Raw genomic sequence first — 16,723 nt, 5'->3', positions numbered from 1 at the left:
TGAAATGAAAAGTGATAATAACTAAAGTGTCACTTTTATAGATATATATTATAACAAATAAATTAAGAAATATTTCAATTAATATAATAATTTTTTTAGTTTAGGAAATGAATTAAATTTAACAATTAATTTACTTTGAATAATTAAATAGACACAATATTTAAGATAAATTTTAATTAATAACTTTTTTTAATTGAAGACATGAATTAAATGTTAACAATTAATAAAAAAAATTAATTATTGTAGACTAATCTAGAAAATGAATGGAAAAACCAAAAAATACATTGAAAATGACAAAAATATTTAATTAATATTATGTAAGATAAAGAAGGGCAAATTAGAAAATTCACAATTGGAATTCATATATTTATTATTTTATTAATTATTAATTATTAATTATTAATTAATTAATTAATTATTAATTAATTAATAACTTTTTGTTAATTTAAGACATGAATTAAATGTTAACAATTAATAAAAAAAATTAATTACTCTAGATTAATCTAGTAAATGAAAGGGAAAACCAAAAAATATATTGGAATGAATTAAATGTTAACAATTAATAAAAAAATTAATTACTCTAGACTAATCTAAAAAATGAAAGGAAAACTCAAAAAATACATTGAAAATGACAAAAATATTTAATTAATATTATGTATGATAAATAATGGCAAATTTAAAAATTCACAATTGAAACTCATATATTTATAATAAAAATAATAGATATGTCAATATAGCGAAAAATCTTGTTTATATTTTGCGGGGATCTTGTCAGTTGATCTAGAGAAAAAAAAATTATTATCGATCACATCCATTAAATTTCTATAATGTAAGTGATATCAAATCAGCTATATGTCCCAAAAAAAAGAGGAAGAAATCATATTAACACAATACTTTTATTATCTATGCACAAGAAAATAAACACCAATATCTATATATATATATCTATGCAAGTATGAAATCAGTCTAATTTGGACATTTTAACACTAAATAAAAATAAATTCTAGGAGGATAGAATCACCAACGTAACTCTTATCGATTAACTTTTTTATAATTACGTTTCTCCATTTTGGTATCGATTCTGCGTCTGCTCCCAGCTTCCATGGCGGCCTGTAGAATCACCATACTCTCCTCCCGCTGGGATCTTTAAACTGAAATTCGTCCATAATCTCCATTTTCACGTGTTTCACTATTATTTCCCGTCCTTTCCGGTCACAGGTGATCAATACAGAGAATTCGACCAGTTTCCCAGTCGCTGCCGCTGCCACAGTCGCGTAACTTAGATCTACACGATCGGAGCACTGCGACAGATCATAGTTAACCGCCTTGTGACTCGCAATGTTCACGGCCCGTTTGGTGGACGGGTCGACAATCCAGCTTACTCTCAAGTGTTGTTTCGCAAGGGACGTGCAGTCATCGGTGTCGTATTTCAACGGCGTAATCGGTACCGTCTCCCCGCTGCCCAAAAAGCTCAGTTTCAAAGGACGGCTGAGAAACGGATCTGATACGGTTTCCATTTCCAGGACTTTGGAGAATATCACCCGATCGTCGTAGTAGATATAGACCGCGAATATTAATTTCTTCGTGTCTGATAAGCAGCAGGTTAGCCTCGGAAGTCGGTCGGAGTCGGAGTAGAACCAACGGTGGGAGGAGATGGCGGCGAGGACGCGGGGGTCGGCCGTGGAAGGCCATTCTTCATCATCCTCCATTGAAGGGATTCGTTCGTATTGATGGGAGGTGGTTTTTGATATTCTTCGAAAAAACAATTTGATTGATCGGAACATGTTTGCCAAGTTTTGGTGTACGTGAATGAATCTAATACAGGGAAAGGGTTCGATGAATTATAGTCGGACTCGAATATATAAGTTCAAATTATACAGAGTAACACTCATTCTCATGAGATGAGTCAATCCTAACCATATTTATAATAATAAGTAATATAATAGATTCGTCTCATAAAAATGACCATTGACACCGTCTCATAAGAGTTTATATACCAAATTTAAATATTGCATAGATAACGTTAATTAAAGATATAATTTTATGTTATCTTACAATTATCCTTGGATTGCAAACATATGTATGATGTATCCACGTCAAAAGTTCAAATATTCAGTTATTATCTTAACAGATTGAAAAATTCTAAAAATTATCTCAACATATTATATATTTAATGTAGTTAAAAAATGAATGATACCAAAATAATCACAAATACTTCATTCTTTTTTTTTTAACGCATGCATCGCGTGTGCTACGATCCGTAGTAAATAATAAATTTATAAATTATCTCAACAAATTACATATTCAGTATAGTTAAATTATACCAAAATAATCACAAATAATTTTTTTTTTTTTAAAAAAACATACATTGCGTCTGACATAATCTCCTCGGGTAAAAAAAATAAAAAATAAAAAATGTCGGTGGATCTGGCCCATCCACATTTTATCCATAACATCGTATGATGATTTAACAATATATTATACAATAATACAAAATTAATTTCCCCCAATAATAAATTACATAAAGTAAAAGACTATGTGCGTTTGGAGCTTTAAAAAAATTCAATAATCACCATATCTTTACACTGTGTTTGGATCACGGAAATTGGACGGGATTTGGAATTGAAAATACCGGTTTAGTGTTTGGAAACTTGAGATTTTAAAACGGGATTGGTATTTGGTGGGATTTCATGGGATTTCAATTAGTTAAGTGAAATCTTGACAAAATTGATCAGATTTCACCGGATTTCATGGGATTTGAGTTTATAAAGCAATAAAATTATTTTTAATAATAAATTCATATACTTTACTTATAAATTTTAAGTTTTTTTTATAATTTTTTATAAAATATCATTTATCCAAAATTTATACTATCAAATTCCAAAATATATTTTAACTTTTTGCCAAACACAAAATGAGATTTTAATTCCATGGATTTTAAAATCCAAATCAAATTCCAAATCCAAATTCAAATTCAATTCCAAATTCCATTTCAAATATTTTATATTTATTTATGGTAATTATTAATCTTTTTACTAGAACTATTATATCACGCATCTCCCACGTGCAACTAATAAAGTAACATATTTTTGAAACTGAAATTTTTTTATGTTGATAAATCTGTTTAACTTGGCTTAATTTGATTTTTATCCCTTATATTGTATTAAAATTTTTAACAAAGTAAAAAAAAAAAAGAACTTTAATTTATTTTCTATATCTCTCATTTTAGTTTTTCAGAATCGATCATATATTGTTGTTATCATTTGTGTAAAAAAAAATAGTATACAAATTTTAATTTATTTTATCAACTTCACAATGTATTTTAATATTAATAAATCGATTTTACTTTGCTTGATTTAATTTTATTTCGTATCCCTATTTTGTATAATATTTCAACCAGTGGTCTTTTCCCATTTTATTAAAAGAAAATTATGACCAATTGCATTTGTTGAAATATTATGTTCTTTGGGTTGATACTTGATATTAAAATCCATCAACAAATATTACAAAATTTTGAGGGTATTTCAGTCATTTGGGTTAATTAAAAGTAGGGGTGTAAACGAGCCGAACTACTCATAAGCAACTCGCGAGTAGCTCGGTCAAAGCTCGACTCAAATTCGATTTGACCGAGCATACAATCGAGTTCGAGCTTTGAAACTATGTGATCGAGTAGCTCGCGAGCTACTCGATAAGTCACATATATATATATATATTAAAAAATAATATAAATATATATAAATATAAATATAATATATATAATATAATATTATATTTATATATTAATTTATTTATAATATTTATATATTTATTTATAATATTTAATTAATTTTATTATATTTATTATATTTATATATTTATTTATTTTATAATATATATAATATAATATTATATTTATTTATTTATTAATATATTTTTAATTTATATATATATATATATAATATAAAAGCTCGAGCTCGAGTACTCTAACTACAACCGAGCTCGAGCTCGAGCTCATATTTTACTACTCGATCGAGTTCGAGTAGTGTGCTACTCGAGCTCGACTCGGCTCGATAACACCCCTAATTAAAAGTAAAGAAAACATGGCAAAGTGCATGTGTTGCTACAACTTTTGATGCAAGGGGTTTTTAGCTTATTTTTTGAAAATTAAAGGACTTAATATCTAATTAATTTTTTATAGGGGGTTTTGCGTTATATAAGAATTTCACAAGGAGTTTGAATGCTATTAGCCCAAGTTTTTGTGTTAAAACCATGAGGTTTTAAAATAAATAAAGTAATCCTCTGTGAGTATCTTGTTTCTTGTATATGTATCAATGTTTGTTGGTGCATGTGTGTGTTTATTTTGAAATATTTTTTTTATAAAAAAACACACACACATACACACACAAAGGTATCTTATAAATATCAAATTATTTCAAAAACACTTCAAGAAGCCATTTAATATATGATTGAGATCGGACATATTGAAAGATTTGATATTCTGTATCGGAAAACTCTTACATTTTGGGAAAAATAATTTGGTATTTTGGAAGAATTTTGTTATATACAACGATAATATTAAAATCATCGGAGCTTCAAATTTCAACAATAATGTTGTTATAGTCCAGTGTGGTTTACCTAACTAGCGTAGTTTGCAGGCTATAGTTCGAAAGTTTAACCAAAGCGCACCGAAATGTAGCGCCTGCGAGTTCCCACGTCAAAAAATAAAAAATAAAAAATAAAAATATAATGTCATTCTAGTGGTTCTCTAACAAGTAAAAAAGTTTATGTTTCATCAAAATTGTCAGGCTTATAGGAAAAAATTAAAGCTGCACATGTTAAAATGAAATAAATTTATATATTAAAAATCATATGTAAGAAATTAAAATGAAAATAAAATAAAATAAACCAGGGTTCCAAATTTCCAATATAAGTAAGTTGAACTCTACCGCAATACAATAATGCATATCAAATTTTCTTAATAATAATAATAATAATAATAATAATAATAATAATAATCAAAGAAACCAATATTTGATTTTTTATAAACCCTAAAATAAAGATTGCAAACTAAAACATTTCCTTGACCTACATTATAAATTTAATGATATATTAATTTTATTTTACAAATGTCACAAAATTTTAAAAAAAATTAAGTCAATATAACCAAAATAATCAAAAGTAATTCTCTTATGAAACGATCTTACCGATCTTTATTTGTGAGATGGATCAACTTTATCACATATTTACAATTAAAAAATAATATTTTTTGTATTAAAAGTATTAATAATTTCTTATGAGTGATCAAAATAATAAATCTGTAACACAAAAGAGTAATGCTATAGGTATAATAGAATTTTACAACAATTCTTATACGATTATACCATAATGAATTTAATACAAAAATATTATTTATCAAACTCATGATGCATTTGTCTAAAAAAAAAAAAAATCATGATGCATTGAATGCAAAATCTCATTATATAATTATTATAAATATCATTGTATAATTTTTTTTATAACCTGGAAAACCACACTCGCTACCTTTTTGTGTGGGTAAACCATGGATCAGCGCAACAGCCTGCAAACTACGCTAGTCAATCTGCACTTAGCAAACTCTATGCGACGGGCTAGTTCAATTGGTAGGATGACTTGAACATCTGATTATTAGTATTGAGTCCGTATGTGTCACATAAGTTTTTGTGAATAATCAAATATGCACATTGTCCCGAATTTTCCATAATTTACTTATCAAGAGGCCATATTAAATGTTCAAAGGTCGAAAATTCAAGAATATGGGATGCAACTCGGTAGGGTGGTTTGGTATACCGTACTAAAAATATTAGTATGAAAAAAAATCATACCGATATCGATAGCGAAATTCCGAAATTTTGGTATGAAAAAAATCCATATTGATACCGTATAGATACTGAAAAAAATTTGGTAAACCAAAAAAATATATGTATATCGAAAAAAATTCGGTACGATACGTCGAAAATTCGATATTTTGGTCTGGTACGCCAGCCCTGGATGCAAGTACATTAAAACTAATAGAATTGACAGAAAACTAAGTTCTCAAACGTAATTCGGTATCTTGTACATTTCTGCATGAAGACGATATAGTTTTATTGTCCAAAGATTTCTGAACTCTGTGTATTGTCAAGTTTCCGGATCTAAGTGATCAAATGCTTCTGATATTAATAATCAAATGACAAATACAAATACAAATACAAAAAAAAAAAAAAAAAACATGATAAGCAACTCTACAACAAATGTCTGAATAGAAGCTAAGCTTTCATCGTCCAAAAAAGAAGCTGACCATCAATAATGACTAAAAGGTCATTTTTCTGTTTGAAAGCACATCAAACTTTGGTTGGTTAAAGTAAACCCACCCAAATGACAACCATCAAAATTATAGTCATCTCATCTAAATTCAATTAAATTAAAATTTATATACTCAAATTCATCTTCGATTCTTTTAAGCAATTTCGTTTAAATTCAAGTTTTTACGAAAATAAAATATTGAAATCTGGATTTTTAACGTATAAAATTTGAGATTGAAAAAGTTTATACACCAAATTAAAAAGCAGTCTCAATTTTTAAAGTTGGTAACTTTTGTATAATTTTCGTGTATTTATTTAACCTTCGCATGAAGCACTTACGTGGAATGGGTTCCTTCGGGTCAATTTTTTTATTTTTATTTTTATATATATATATATATATTTATTTTTGTTCACCTTCGCATAGCCCATGTATCTTCACCAAACGCCAAAGTCATCAGCCTCAAAATCCTGCTTCCCACCGTCTACCATCCATTCTCCAGGTATGATCATGTTTGTATTTGATATGTTTGCATCTTTTTCACTAGTTCAATTTATGCGATTTCTGGTTCACTGTTTGGAGAAATATCGTAATGTCGTGTTCTGTGAATGTGTGACCCTAGTTTTCGTTTTCCTTTTCATAATGTTCTATCTTGAGAAGCTGGGATAAATTCAAGTGATTTTGTGCACTGTTTCTTGTGGGATAAGTATTCAACACGCCTTACTCTGGAACACATTTATCTGTTAAATGCAAATTGGTGCCCTGCACTGTTTATATGCCAACGGCCTTTGTTCTACCTTGATTTGATAAAACGCACATTGGACCATTTATTTTGCTCACAAATTCGAGTCTACCTTTTATTTCATTGAAGATTTTGCTGGCACTGTAAAGTGGGAGCTGTAGGACATGAATTCTTCCCTGTTGCAGATTCCGGGGGATGACTCTGTTGTTTTATGCGTCACCCACTCCAACATCAAGAGTTTTTCTGCTGATATCCATTTCTCTCTGCAGGTGCGTTCCATTTTGCCGATTAAGTTTCTCTTACTCATGCTTGATGGTTTGGGTTTTCTTGTTATTTTGTTATGGTTGAACTTCTGGCAAAGATAAATTTTATGAAGCCTACTTGTAATTGTAACTCTTAGAAGTACATTTTATAGAGTTTTTATTCTTTACTAATTTACTTATTGATAATGACGATTGTATAGCTGTGTGAGAATACTGAATGCAGGCGTAGATTAAAGATTGAAAGGGAATACAGATGCAATATTGAGAGGAATACATTTCTTATTGACTCAACTGTGAATGTATCAGCTAGATAAAATAGCTTACATAACAAACTGAACAAGAAATAAGCAACAGAAATTAGTAGCTCCTACAAAGTTGGAAAGACTGTGACAACCAAATAATAACACCCTGAACAATAGGGATTTATTGGACTAAGCAGAAACAAACTAAGCAAACTAACTCAACATAGGTGTGGATTAAAATATCAATTCATTGAACTAAATTTAGGACCGAGGACTCAACATGTTACGGTGTTAGTTCCGTACAAATATATGTGGACTTCTTTACATTATATGGAGTCTCATATTAGTTTGGTTACATGTTTTATGCTTGACAAAACTTCACTGACACACATGTAGGGTGGTTGAATGATATCATTTTTCTACTCAATCAAGAGTCCTTCCAAAGTTAGATCACCATGATTTCAATTTTGTTTAACTACGGGATCTTCTTTGCTACCTCATTATCTGTGGGTTGAGGTTGACTCATCCAGGTTAACTATGAATAACACTGCAACTTTTCATGCTACCTTAATTTGAGTCTCATAATCTTCTATCGGTTATTGATTCATATTTGACTTTGATATTTGGCATTGTACTATTTGGTGTTTGTCAGTGCCAGAATGTGAACCCCAAAGAACAAAATTTCTGAATCGTGTCAGAAACCACACCATCATCTATATTTCAAAATTTTGAAATTTGAAATAGTCATCATGTCAGTCATAATAACAAGAAATAAATCCTGATTTCAGTTAGAATTCAAAGGGTTATGATAACATTCATTATGTGCAGAGTAATGATTATCATTAGTAGCCATTATTTTCGAAATAATGGCATTTTGGGGATGGTGAAATCAATTTATCATAGCCATTGATGTCATTTAGAATTCTGTTAATGTTATGTTCTTTCCCGCACATGTCTGTTGATCTAAACAATATGAATTTTCGATGTTATATTCATTTTAAGTATCATTGCAAAGAACTTTACAAGAACTATTTTTATTTTACGAAATGGACTGGTTTAGTTCAATTTTGTGTTATGAGGCTTGCTGTTTTTGAATTTTATTTGTCAAACAACGTTGGTGTCATCGGCTTCTGTAATCGGCCGCGACTGTAACATAAATAACTTACCTCTATTTTCTTGATGCATAATAATGTTTATGTGTTGTCAGATGAATGTAGAAGCTGTTAAAGAGAAGCTATGGAAAAAGTGTGGTACTACTGTTGATTCAATGTGCCTTGAGCTTTATGATGATTCAGGAGACAAAGTCTCAATTCTAGGCGATAACACAAGACCTCTTGGTTTCTATTCCCCACAAGATGGGTTGGTTTATTGCATGTTGTTTTGGACTCTGCCTTCTTCTATGAGTTATTGTAATCTTGTGATCCTTTTGCTTTCTGATGCCCTATTCCGTGATCTTAATTGCATTATTTTTCTGCAAACAATCATTTATATCAACAACGATCAGGTGGGAGTGTGTATGTGTGGCTACTGTGGTTTATTGGCCGATTTCTCATGATATTGTGTAGTCGAATTACTCCAGTCCACCCACTTCGATACACTCTAATCAGAAAACCCTGATATTTGACTTCACTTACTGGTTTATTTTTCCGGGGCTATATTTCACCTTTTGTCGAGTTCAAATAATCCATTTATCAATTTCTTTGAATTTTTAATTTGGAATTTAAATTCCTTTGCTGTGCGTGTTGTTTTCGATTATTTGTTGCATGTGGTTAAGTTTGTATTAAGTATATGTACTTTTTTACGGAATAATCATCATGCATATCTACTGATGAAAAGTTTGTGCTTATTTGTCAATTGTGTAGGCAATGAATCTGTAACATGAAAATCCGTTCACTTGTTTCTTCTTTCCATTTTTTATATTGTCATCCTGTGTAAGTGATGCACGGGTAGTTCTATTCTATCCAAAAAAAATTGAAATTTGATATAAATTTTGGATTTTTGGTTTGTGCTGTAGACATTATCTATCATTCTATCTAACAATTTATGGGTATATTTGCCAGCTATCGGCTGCATGTCATTGATCTGGATCCATCATCTATAACCTCTGGAGGTTGGCTGGATGACACTTCCCTTGTGGAGAAATACAAAATTTCCGAAGAAGCATATGACAAACTTAATGGTATGGAATTTTCTTGTGGAGAAATAAAAAATTTTGCAACTCGTGATATTTTCAAGGCCTATTTGATTTGACATTATGATATCCTCGCCCGAAACCCATATATCGTGTTCTTTGGCATCGAGGTGGTTATCCTCCCCTCCCATCCTTTTGTTCTGGAATTTCTATCGGGACTCTCTTCCTTCTTGCCCTTTACGACACTCCCGCCAATACTCTCATGAGTTGCGCCATCATCTCTCTAATCTCACTTATTGCTTCTCTACTGTTGTCCGCCCATAAGTTCAACTCACCATCAATGGATTGCAATGCTGTGTCACCCCTTCCTTTACACATGTAAAAGGAACCTCTCTGATCTTATTTCTAGTGGATCGATGTTATGGTGCAACAAGAACATCATATTTCTGAAATCGGAGTGATTGTTATATTCATGTTATATTTCAGTTTGTGAGAGGACTTGAAAAGGTTTATAAGGCTACACATTAGAGTTCTCGAACAATTAGGGTCTAAAAGCTGTTGCAAAGTGAGGTGGATGCAAAATAAACAATAGGGAGTCATTTGTGCAAAGTGCGTGTCCTTTGTCCTGGTTGCTCTCGGTGTGACATCTGTAAAAAAATATTCCTTTTCACTATTTTTCAAGCAGTAGAATAACATTGTCAGCTGAGATTAAAGTAAGCCTTTGGTTGTGCAATTAACTTGATGGAAAAGCAATTACAGTAGTTGGGGGATTCTTTAGTGTAATATGAAAAATTAATTATATGAGTAATCAGGTTTCTTGGCTAACTCTATAATATATTGACCATATAAATGCATTCCCCATTGCCTAAGTATTTGACATGATCATGCAACATTTGAATTACAATTCTTACCTACAGTTTGTTAAATGTTTTGTTTACATGACCTAGAGTAATTGCATCATCACATGTCTCAGGTACTTACAGAAAGTTCAAAGAACAATTGGGACGTCAACTTCCCAGTCATGAGTCTAAAGTAAACAATCTATACAATATACTATATTTTGCCTCTGAGTTATTTCATATTTTAACCTTTTCCTTATTTCCTGCCAACAGATTTCAGACAGCTACATGGAAGACCTTTGTGCAAATATAAAGGTTTGAAAAATCAAACTCATTACCTTATCTAATGACAAATTGAAAATCTCTATATGTCCTGATCCCCATAGATTTTGTGACTTCTGATCATTTAATTTGTTTTCGATTTTTTCAATAAACAACAATTTCTGGAACATGCCATGCACTTGCTCATACTTGAATATTGATGTTTTTTATCTTCTATTTTCTTTCTGATGTTTGAGTTGGGAGTCACGGGACAAATCCAACACAAAATTTTTTAAATGCATTTGACTTACATGGAACAAACTTCATGACAAGGCCGTTTTATGACGACTGGGCCATTTCATTACTCCTGTGTGTTTTCTGTGACCTTTTGATGCCGTTAAAAAATAACTGACATTCGATATGAGGATTAGTAATTTTGTACTTGTGGTTTTGATACATCGTAGCACTTAAGATTTCACTGGGTAACTGTAAATGGCGGATATCACCTCTGGATGTTACAAATATGTTTAATGACGTGTTCCATGCTATGTTAGCATTAGCATTCCAAGTCAATTACTGTATTTTCTAAATGCCAGGCGATCATTATATTAGTCTTACACATGACTCAGCAAGATTACCGAGAAAATATTCTGCCTTCCTTGCCAAATAGAGACCGAAAATCCTTTCAGCCTCCTGATAGGGGACATCCTTGTTGCTTGATTGTTCTAAAAAATTATTTATCGTGATAATTCACTTGTCCTAGTTGGAAACAAATTTCCATTTCAAATCGTTGATGGCTCGGCTGTTTGATACGGAGGGGTGAGTGAATTTTTTTTTGTTTGTGATCCAATATCCATTCAACTTCTAAGATATAAATTTCAACGGCTCAGATCTAGATGACAATTGAAAGAGAGCAGGCTTGTAATTTTCTTAAGTACGCAATCTTTCCAGTCCTACAGTTTTATCATCTAGTTTGGCTTCTTGAGATCATATCACATTCAGTATTGAACTTGGTTCATTATTTTTATCTTTTCATTTTATGTTAAGGTTGGAGATAGATGTCAAGTTGAAACTGGAGAGAAAAGAGGGGTTATCAAATTTGTAGGCCGTGCAGAGACTCTCGCACCTGGTTTCTGGGTTGGAGTTCAGTACGATGAACCTTTGGGAAAACATGATGGCATGTACGTTTCTCCCAGCTCCATGATGTTTTCCCTAAAAGTTCTGTGAAACTTTTGAAAAATAATATTTCTTTTAATGATCTATAGCCATGAAAGAGGAAGTATTTTATTTATCATAACCGAAACCAGGAACCGTGCTGGCTAAGGTTGATACAAGGTCGATATCATCTCCACCCAATTAATATGTATTCCATCAACAAAATCTTATGGAGCGACCAACAATATTCTTCTTTTAAACTCTGGGGATTTCCAATTCTTGTTATCTTGAAATGTAGATTATGAATTAAAATCTGGTTAATGTTGGCGACGAATGTTGGGTGGCTATTGTAAAATGTTTGAAGAGCTTGAATCAAGCTTCCATACAATTTTTGCAGGGTGAAAGGAAAGCGTTATTTTGATTGCCCTCCTCTTTGCGGCGGAATGATCAGACCAGATAAAGTGAAGGTTTGTGCACCTATCTATATTCTTGCAAATCCCGGATGCTATTACCATGTCAATGAGAGGCGTGGGACATGTACAAAAAAAATTTTGTGCACGATAGTGGAACTATTACATATGAACCAACTAGTACATGCCTTATAAACTATAAAATTTCTTACTTGTTCTATGGAAAAATAACTGAAACCTCAAATTTCCTGTGTCAAGGGAGGAGATGTTGTATCTGCATTAAAATATTTTCTAGAAAAATAATATGCCTTATTACTTGATGTTGGCAAAGTAACTGCAGTGCTGTTCTTTTCTTTCAATTTTTTCATGTCAGGTTGGCGACTTTCCAGAACGTGATCCTTTTGAGGAAGAGGAAATATAAGTCAAAATGCAACGTATTGGCTTTCTATATTTTTGCTTTTCTATTTCATGCAGAAGGAAAGGTACTGTAAACTATTTTTCTTCGATCCTTTTATAGTTGCATTATACCCAGGGACGAAGCCACAAAAAAAAAAAAAAGAAAAAACGAGGGGCGGTAAATTTAATAGCCATTATTAAATTTGCATATATACGGTTATACACTAAACAAAATTATGTGATTGATACAAATACAATTTCTGGAAAAGAAAAAAGAAAAAAGAAAAAAGAAAAAACACTTTATGCCGAACACAAGCTTAGTCTGCAAGTCCATTGATACAAATACAATTTCACTCATCCCGTTTATTATTATATGAACATTGTCTACGATATTTGTGTTTATTGTAAATGAATAACTTAGTTTGTAAAAGTAAAAAAAAACTCCTTGTTATGCATATCTAATAATATTATTTGACTGATATATATGACTAATTCCTACAAAAAGAAACACACTTTTAATTACTATATGTACAAGCACAACTTTTGTGATGATTGTGTCGACATGAGGTATCGTTTGGTTTGAATATCATGATAAATAATACATAGATAAATAATATCATGTGATAAAAAATAAATAATAAATGATACTTAATATAGTATTATATTTGATTGATAAATTATAGTTTATTTGATTTGATTGATTAAATTTTATGTAAGAATATTAAATGACAATTTTGTTCTTTTAATAATAAATAAAATATAAATACTATTATTTATAAGATGTAATATAGTAATTTAAATTCAATAATTTGATTGATGTAAGATAAATTATTAATGATTTTATGGATAAATAATATGACTAAAAAAACTTAAAATTGGATAAAATAAATTATAGACTAGTATCGTGTATCAAACGGTACCTAAATATACAGCATCTCAAATGTCACGACTCAGTTGCCGAATTATTCACTCACAAGCAGTCTCCTTCACATTACTGCACTAGACCACCAGTAATGTGACGGCTTGAACATTTTAGTGCAGCCTAAGTCAAATAGACGAGAGTCAGAGGAGTTAAAAGCAAAAGGAAGTAGGCAGTAAGAGCAACTTAACCAGTAAAACCGGCGCGGAGAACCGGAAACCGGAAAATTGGTGCTTGCTTCAATTATTGTGGAACAATTAACAAAACCAAGGATTGCCTATAGATGAAGCAGGAAACTGCAAAACGATGAGCAAGAGTTGCAAAGGTGCTATAGATAACATGGAGTGTATGTTAATAAGATGATACTGTTACATTATAAAATTAAAACATAACCTTTGAAAGAAAATTACAGTGGAACTTTATAAGTTGCAAAGAGAGACCAGCTCAGGCCTCTTTATTTCAAAGATGATTACTATCCATGCACTATCATAAAGAGCAAAAACAAATAAAAAGATACACAAATTTCTTTGAGATTCTTCAAATACAAACTGTATTACAAATCACAAATTTTCTTGAATCGAGCTGTTATCAATGGATCAAGTCTATGGCATAAATCCGATCCTTATTCTACTCTGGTTTTCGTTTATTTTTGCAGCCTATAAGTTGGATTCGCTAACAAATGCGTGTTTCTACAAGTGACAGAGCCGAAGTGATCCTCCATGTCCAAATCACTAGCCAACATACCATCGGGAAGCTCCCAATCAAAGCAATGCACCAATTGTGCAATCACAAGACGAACCACGATGAGCCCCAACTGCATCCCCGGGCACCCTCTTCTCCCGGAACCGAATGGCAGCAGCCGGAAATCACGTCCCTTCATGTCCACATTGTTGTCCAAGAACCTGTCCGGGGAAAATTTCTCTGGATTTGGCCAAACTTTGGGATCTCTCCCTATGGCATATGTGTTGACAATTACTCGAGAGTTTTTGGGTATGTGGTATCCGTCGATGACACAATCCTCCATCGACTCGTGGGGGAGAAGCAGGGGAGCGACAGGGTGAATCCTCATCGTTTCCTTTACGACCATCTCCAAGTACCCGAGGCTTTCGAGGTGCGATTCCTCCACCATATGGTCCAATCCTACGACGGTTTCCAGTTCTTTCTGAAGCTTCTTCATGACTTGTGGATGCCTGATGAGTTCCGACATAGCCCATTCGATCACAGTTGCCGAGGTATCCATTCCTGCTACTATCATATCCTGAATATTTCAGACAACAATATTACATAATGGTCGATACATATATGCAGTAAATACCATTCATAAATTATGGTTGATTAATGTAATAAAATATATATACCACAAGAACAGCTTTCACATGACGTCGATCGAACTCGAATCCAGCCTTTCCAGAGGCCATGATACCCATCATCGTATCAACAAAATCAAGAGTTTGCTTCTTCTCCTGCTTCTTTTCAACATGATCATCAATGATCTTCTCCAAGAACACATCGAAAATCTTTCCCAAACGCTTCATCCGACGAGTCAATCCCTGCACATCAAGCAAACCAAGAACCGGAAAATACTCTCCAAGATTCAAAACAGCACCAAGCTCCAATGTCTCTGTCACCACAGCTTTGAACCCATTCTCGTCGAAATCCTTGTCTTCGTATTTTCTCCCAAACACCATCAGGCAAACCATATCAGCCGAAAGGCCGGCGACCCTCTTGCTGACATCCACGGTCTCGTGCTTTTCCGCAGATTCCTTGAGTGAAAGAACAAAAAGCCCGATCTCAGACTTCCTCATGGCCTGGAACTGGCTGATCTTGTGGCCACTCAGAAGCTCCAGAGTGCAAAGCTTGCGCATGTCTCTCCAGTAAGGGCCGTAGCGCCCGAATGTTATGTTCCTCTGCTCGTGGCAAATGTACTTGGAAGCCTCGTGTGGAGGCCTGCTGGCGAAAACGGCGTCGTGGGTCTTGAGGATGAGTTCAGCACCGGCGGGGGATGAGAGAACGTAGGTGGGAACAGAGCCGAATCGGATGTACATGATGGGGCCATGTTTTTGGGATAATCTGTTTAAATCTTGGTGTGGATTCTTGCCTATCAAGTGGAGATGGCCAAGAATTGGAAGGCCGTTTGGAGATGGAGGCTGTTTCTTCTTCTTCTTGAATATTTGGGTGAGAAGCTCCTGAATGACATACAAGAAGAGGATCCCTGTGAGGGCAGTCCAAATCCAGGCCATACCTCCTCGTTTTCGTGTTTTCCTTGCTCTTTCGAGGCCTTGACTATGCCGTTTTATAGAATATAAAACAATAATATATATATATATATATATATATATTTAATGTTATTAAATTAATACACACACTAAAAATATTCAAAAATATCATTACCGGATATTAAACGGCGTTGAAACTAATAACAATAAAAACACATCTTTTCATTTTGATAATAATTAATTTTTTTTAAGTGTTCGTACACATCCTATTTCCACTCAAATTAATGGAAATCCAAAAATTTCTCCGACTGATTCTAATTCTTCACAAGTGATTTTAATGTTTTAGTAAATTTGGAAATATTTTTTGATACTTTTATCTCCAATATTTTTGTCTAATACAAATTTACACCATCAATCTCTATCTTTTCCCAACACTCAAATAAGAGTAATTTTGGTATTTTATTTAAAATCTAAGATCAAGAATTAATCCAAGATCATTCATTTTTTTAACTTCTTCACAACCTATTAATTTCTATAAATACGTAATATTTTACAAATACTCTGTAAGAGAAGTTCGGTAATTTATCATATGTAAAAATAATATAATATAAATAATAATTTTCAACCGAAAATTTAAACGATTTAAAGCTTTTAGAACAGAAGAGAGAACATATAATACTCCTAATTTTATCTTACATTTTTATATTAAAAAAATGAACCATGACACTATCTCATACGAATATTTGTGCTCGGAGTTTCGTAAATTTCATATAGCACTACTACCATAAGCTTGTTTAAGTGTATTTTGCAAACTTCAAACGAAATAATTACGTATGCGAAATAAAATATTAG

The 16,723-nt window shown here is 32.2% G+C and overlaps 3 protein-coding genes across 3 annotated transcripts; 1 reads left to right on the top strand and 2 right to left on the bottom strand.

Annotated features, from left to right (window-relative positions):
- Window positions 1-1,118: 1,118 nt before the first annotated feature.
- Window positions 1,119-1,709, bottom strand: LOC140890231 (F-box protein At2g27310-like). The gene has a single exon (XM_073297989.1). The coding sequence runs from the start codon at window positions 1,707-1,709 to the stop codon at window positions 1,119-1,121; it is 591 nt and encodes a 196-aa protein (XP_073154090.1).
- Window positions 1,710-6,725: 5,016 nt separating this feature from the next.
- Window positions 6,726-13,024, top strand: LOC140887841 (tubulin-folding cofactor B). The gene is made up of 9 exons (XM_073295351.1): window positions 6,726-6,799; window positions 7,169-7,308; window positions 8,752-8,903; window positions 9,605-9,723; window positions 10,649-10,707; window positions 10,788-10,829; window positions 11,823-11,956; window positions 12,328-12,397; window positions 12,714-13,024. The coding sequence occupies exons 2-9, from the start codon at window positions 7,204-7,206 to the stop codon at window positions 12,759-12,761; spliced, it is 729 nt and encodes a 242-aa protein (XP_073151452.1). The 5' UTR covers window positions 6,726-6,799; window positions 7,169-7,203; the 3' UTR covers window positions 12,762-13,024.
- A 1,137-nt stretch (window positions 13,025-14,161) lies between these two features.
- LOC140887168 (cytochrome P450 71AU50-like) lies at window positions 14,162-15,933 on the bottom strand. Its single transcript, XM_073294244.1, has 2 exons — window positions 15,014-15,933; window positions 14,162-14,913 (listed from the first exon to the last, which is right to left on the bottom strand). Exons 1-2 carry the CDS (start codon window positions 15,893-15,895, stop codon window positions 14,299-14,301), a joined length of 1,497 nt encoding a protein of 498 aa, XP_073150345.1. The 5' UTR covers window positions 15,896-15,933; the 3' UTR covers window positions 14,162-14,298.
- Window positions 15,934-16,723: the final 790 nt, after the last annotated feature.

The sequence above is a fragment of the Henckelia pumila genome, chromosome 3 (genome assembly GCF_033568475.1).
Source record: "Henckelia pumila isolate YLH828 chromosome 3, ASM3356847v2, whole genome shotgun sequence".
Taxonomy (NCBI): domain Eukaryota; kingdom Viridiplantae; phylum Streptophyta; class Magnoliopsida; order Lamiales; family Gesneriaceae; genus Henckelia; species Henckelia pumila.
Note: the sequence above shows the minus strand (reverse complement) of the source record. Positions and strands in the feature narration are given on the sequence as shown.

Coding starts and splice junctions, on each gene's coding strand:
- LOC140890231 (XM_073297989.1), bottom strand. CDS start 1,709: ATGGAGGATGATGAAGAATGGCCTTCCACGGCCGACCCCCGCGTCCTC.
- LOC140887841 (XM_073295351.1), top strand. CDS start 7,204: ATGAATTCTTCCCTGTTGCAGATTCCGGGGGATGACTCTGTTGTTTTA. Junction 10,830..11,822: donor ACCTTTGTGCAAATATAAAG/GTTTGAAAAATC, acceptor TTTTATGTTAAG/GTTGGAGATAGATGTCAAGT. Junction 12,398..12,713: donor TCAGACCAGATAAAGTGAAG/GTTTGTGCACCT, acceptor TTTTCATGTCAG/GTTGGCGACTTTCCAGAACG.
- LOC140887168 (XM_073294244.1), bottom strand. CDS start 15,895: ATGGCCTGGATTTGGACTGCCCTCACAGGGATCCTCTTCTTGTATGTC. Junction 14,914..15,013: donor ATGTGAAAGCTGTTCTTGTG/GTATATATATTT, acceptor TGAAATATTCAG/GATATGATAGTAGCAGGAAT.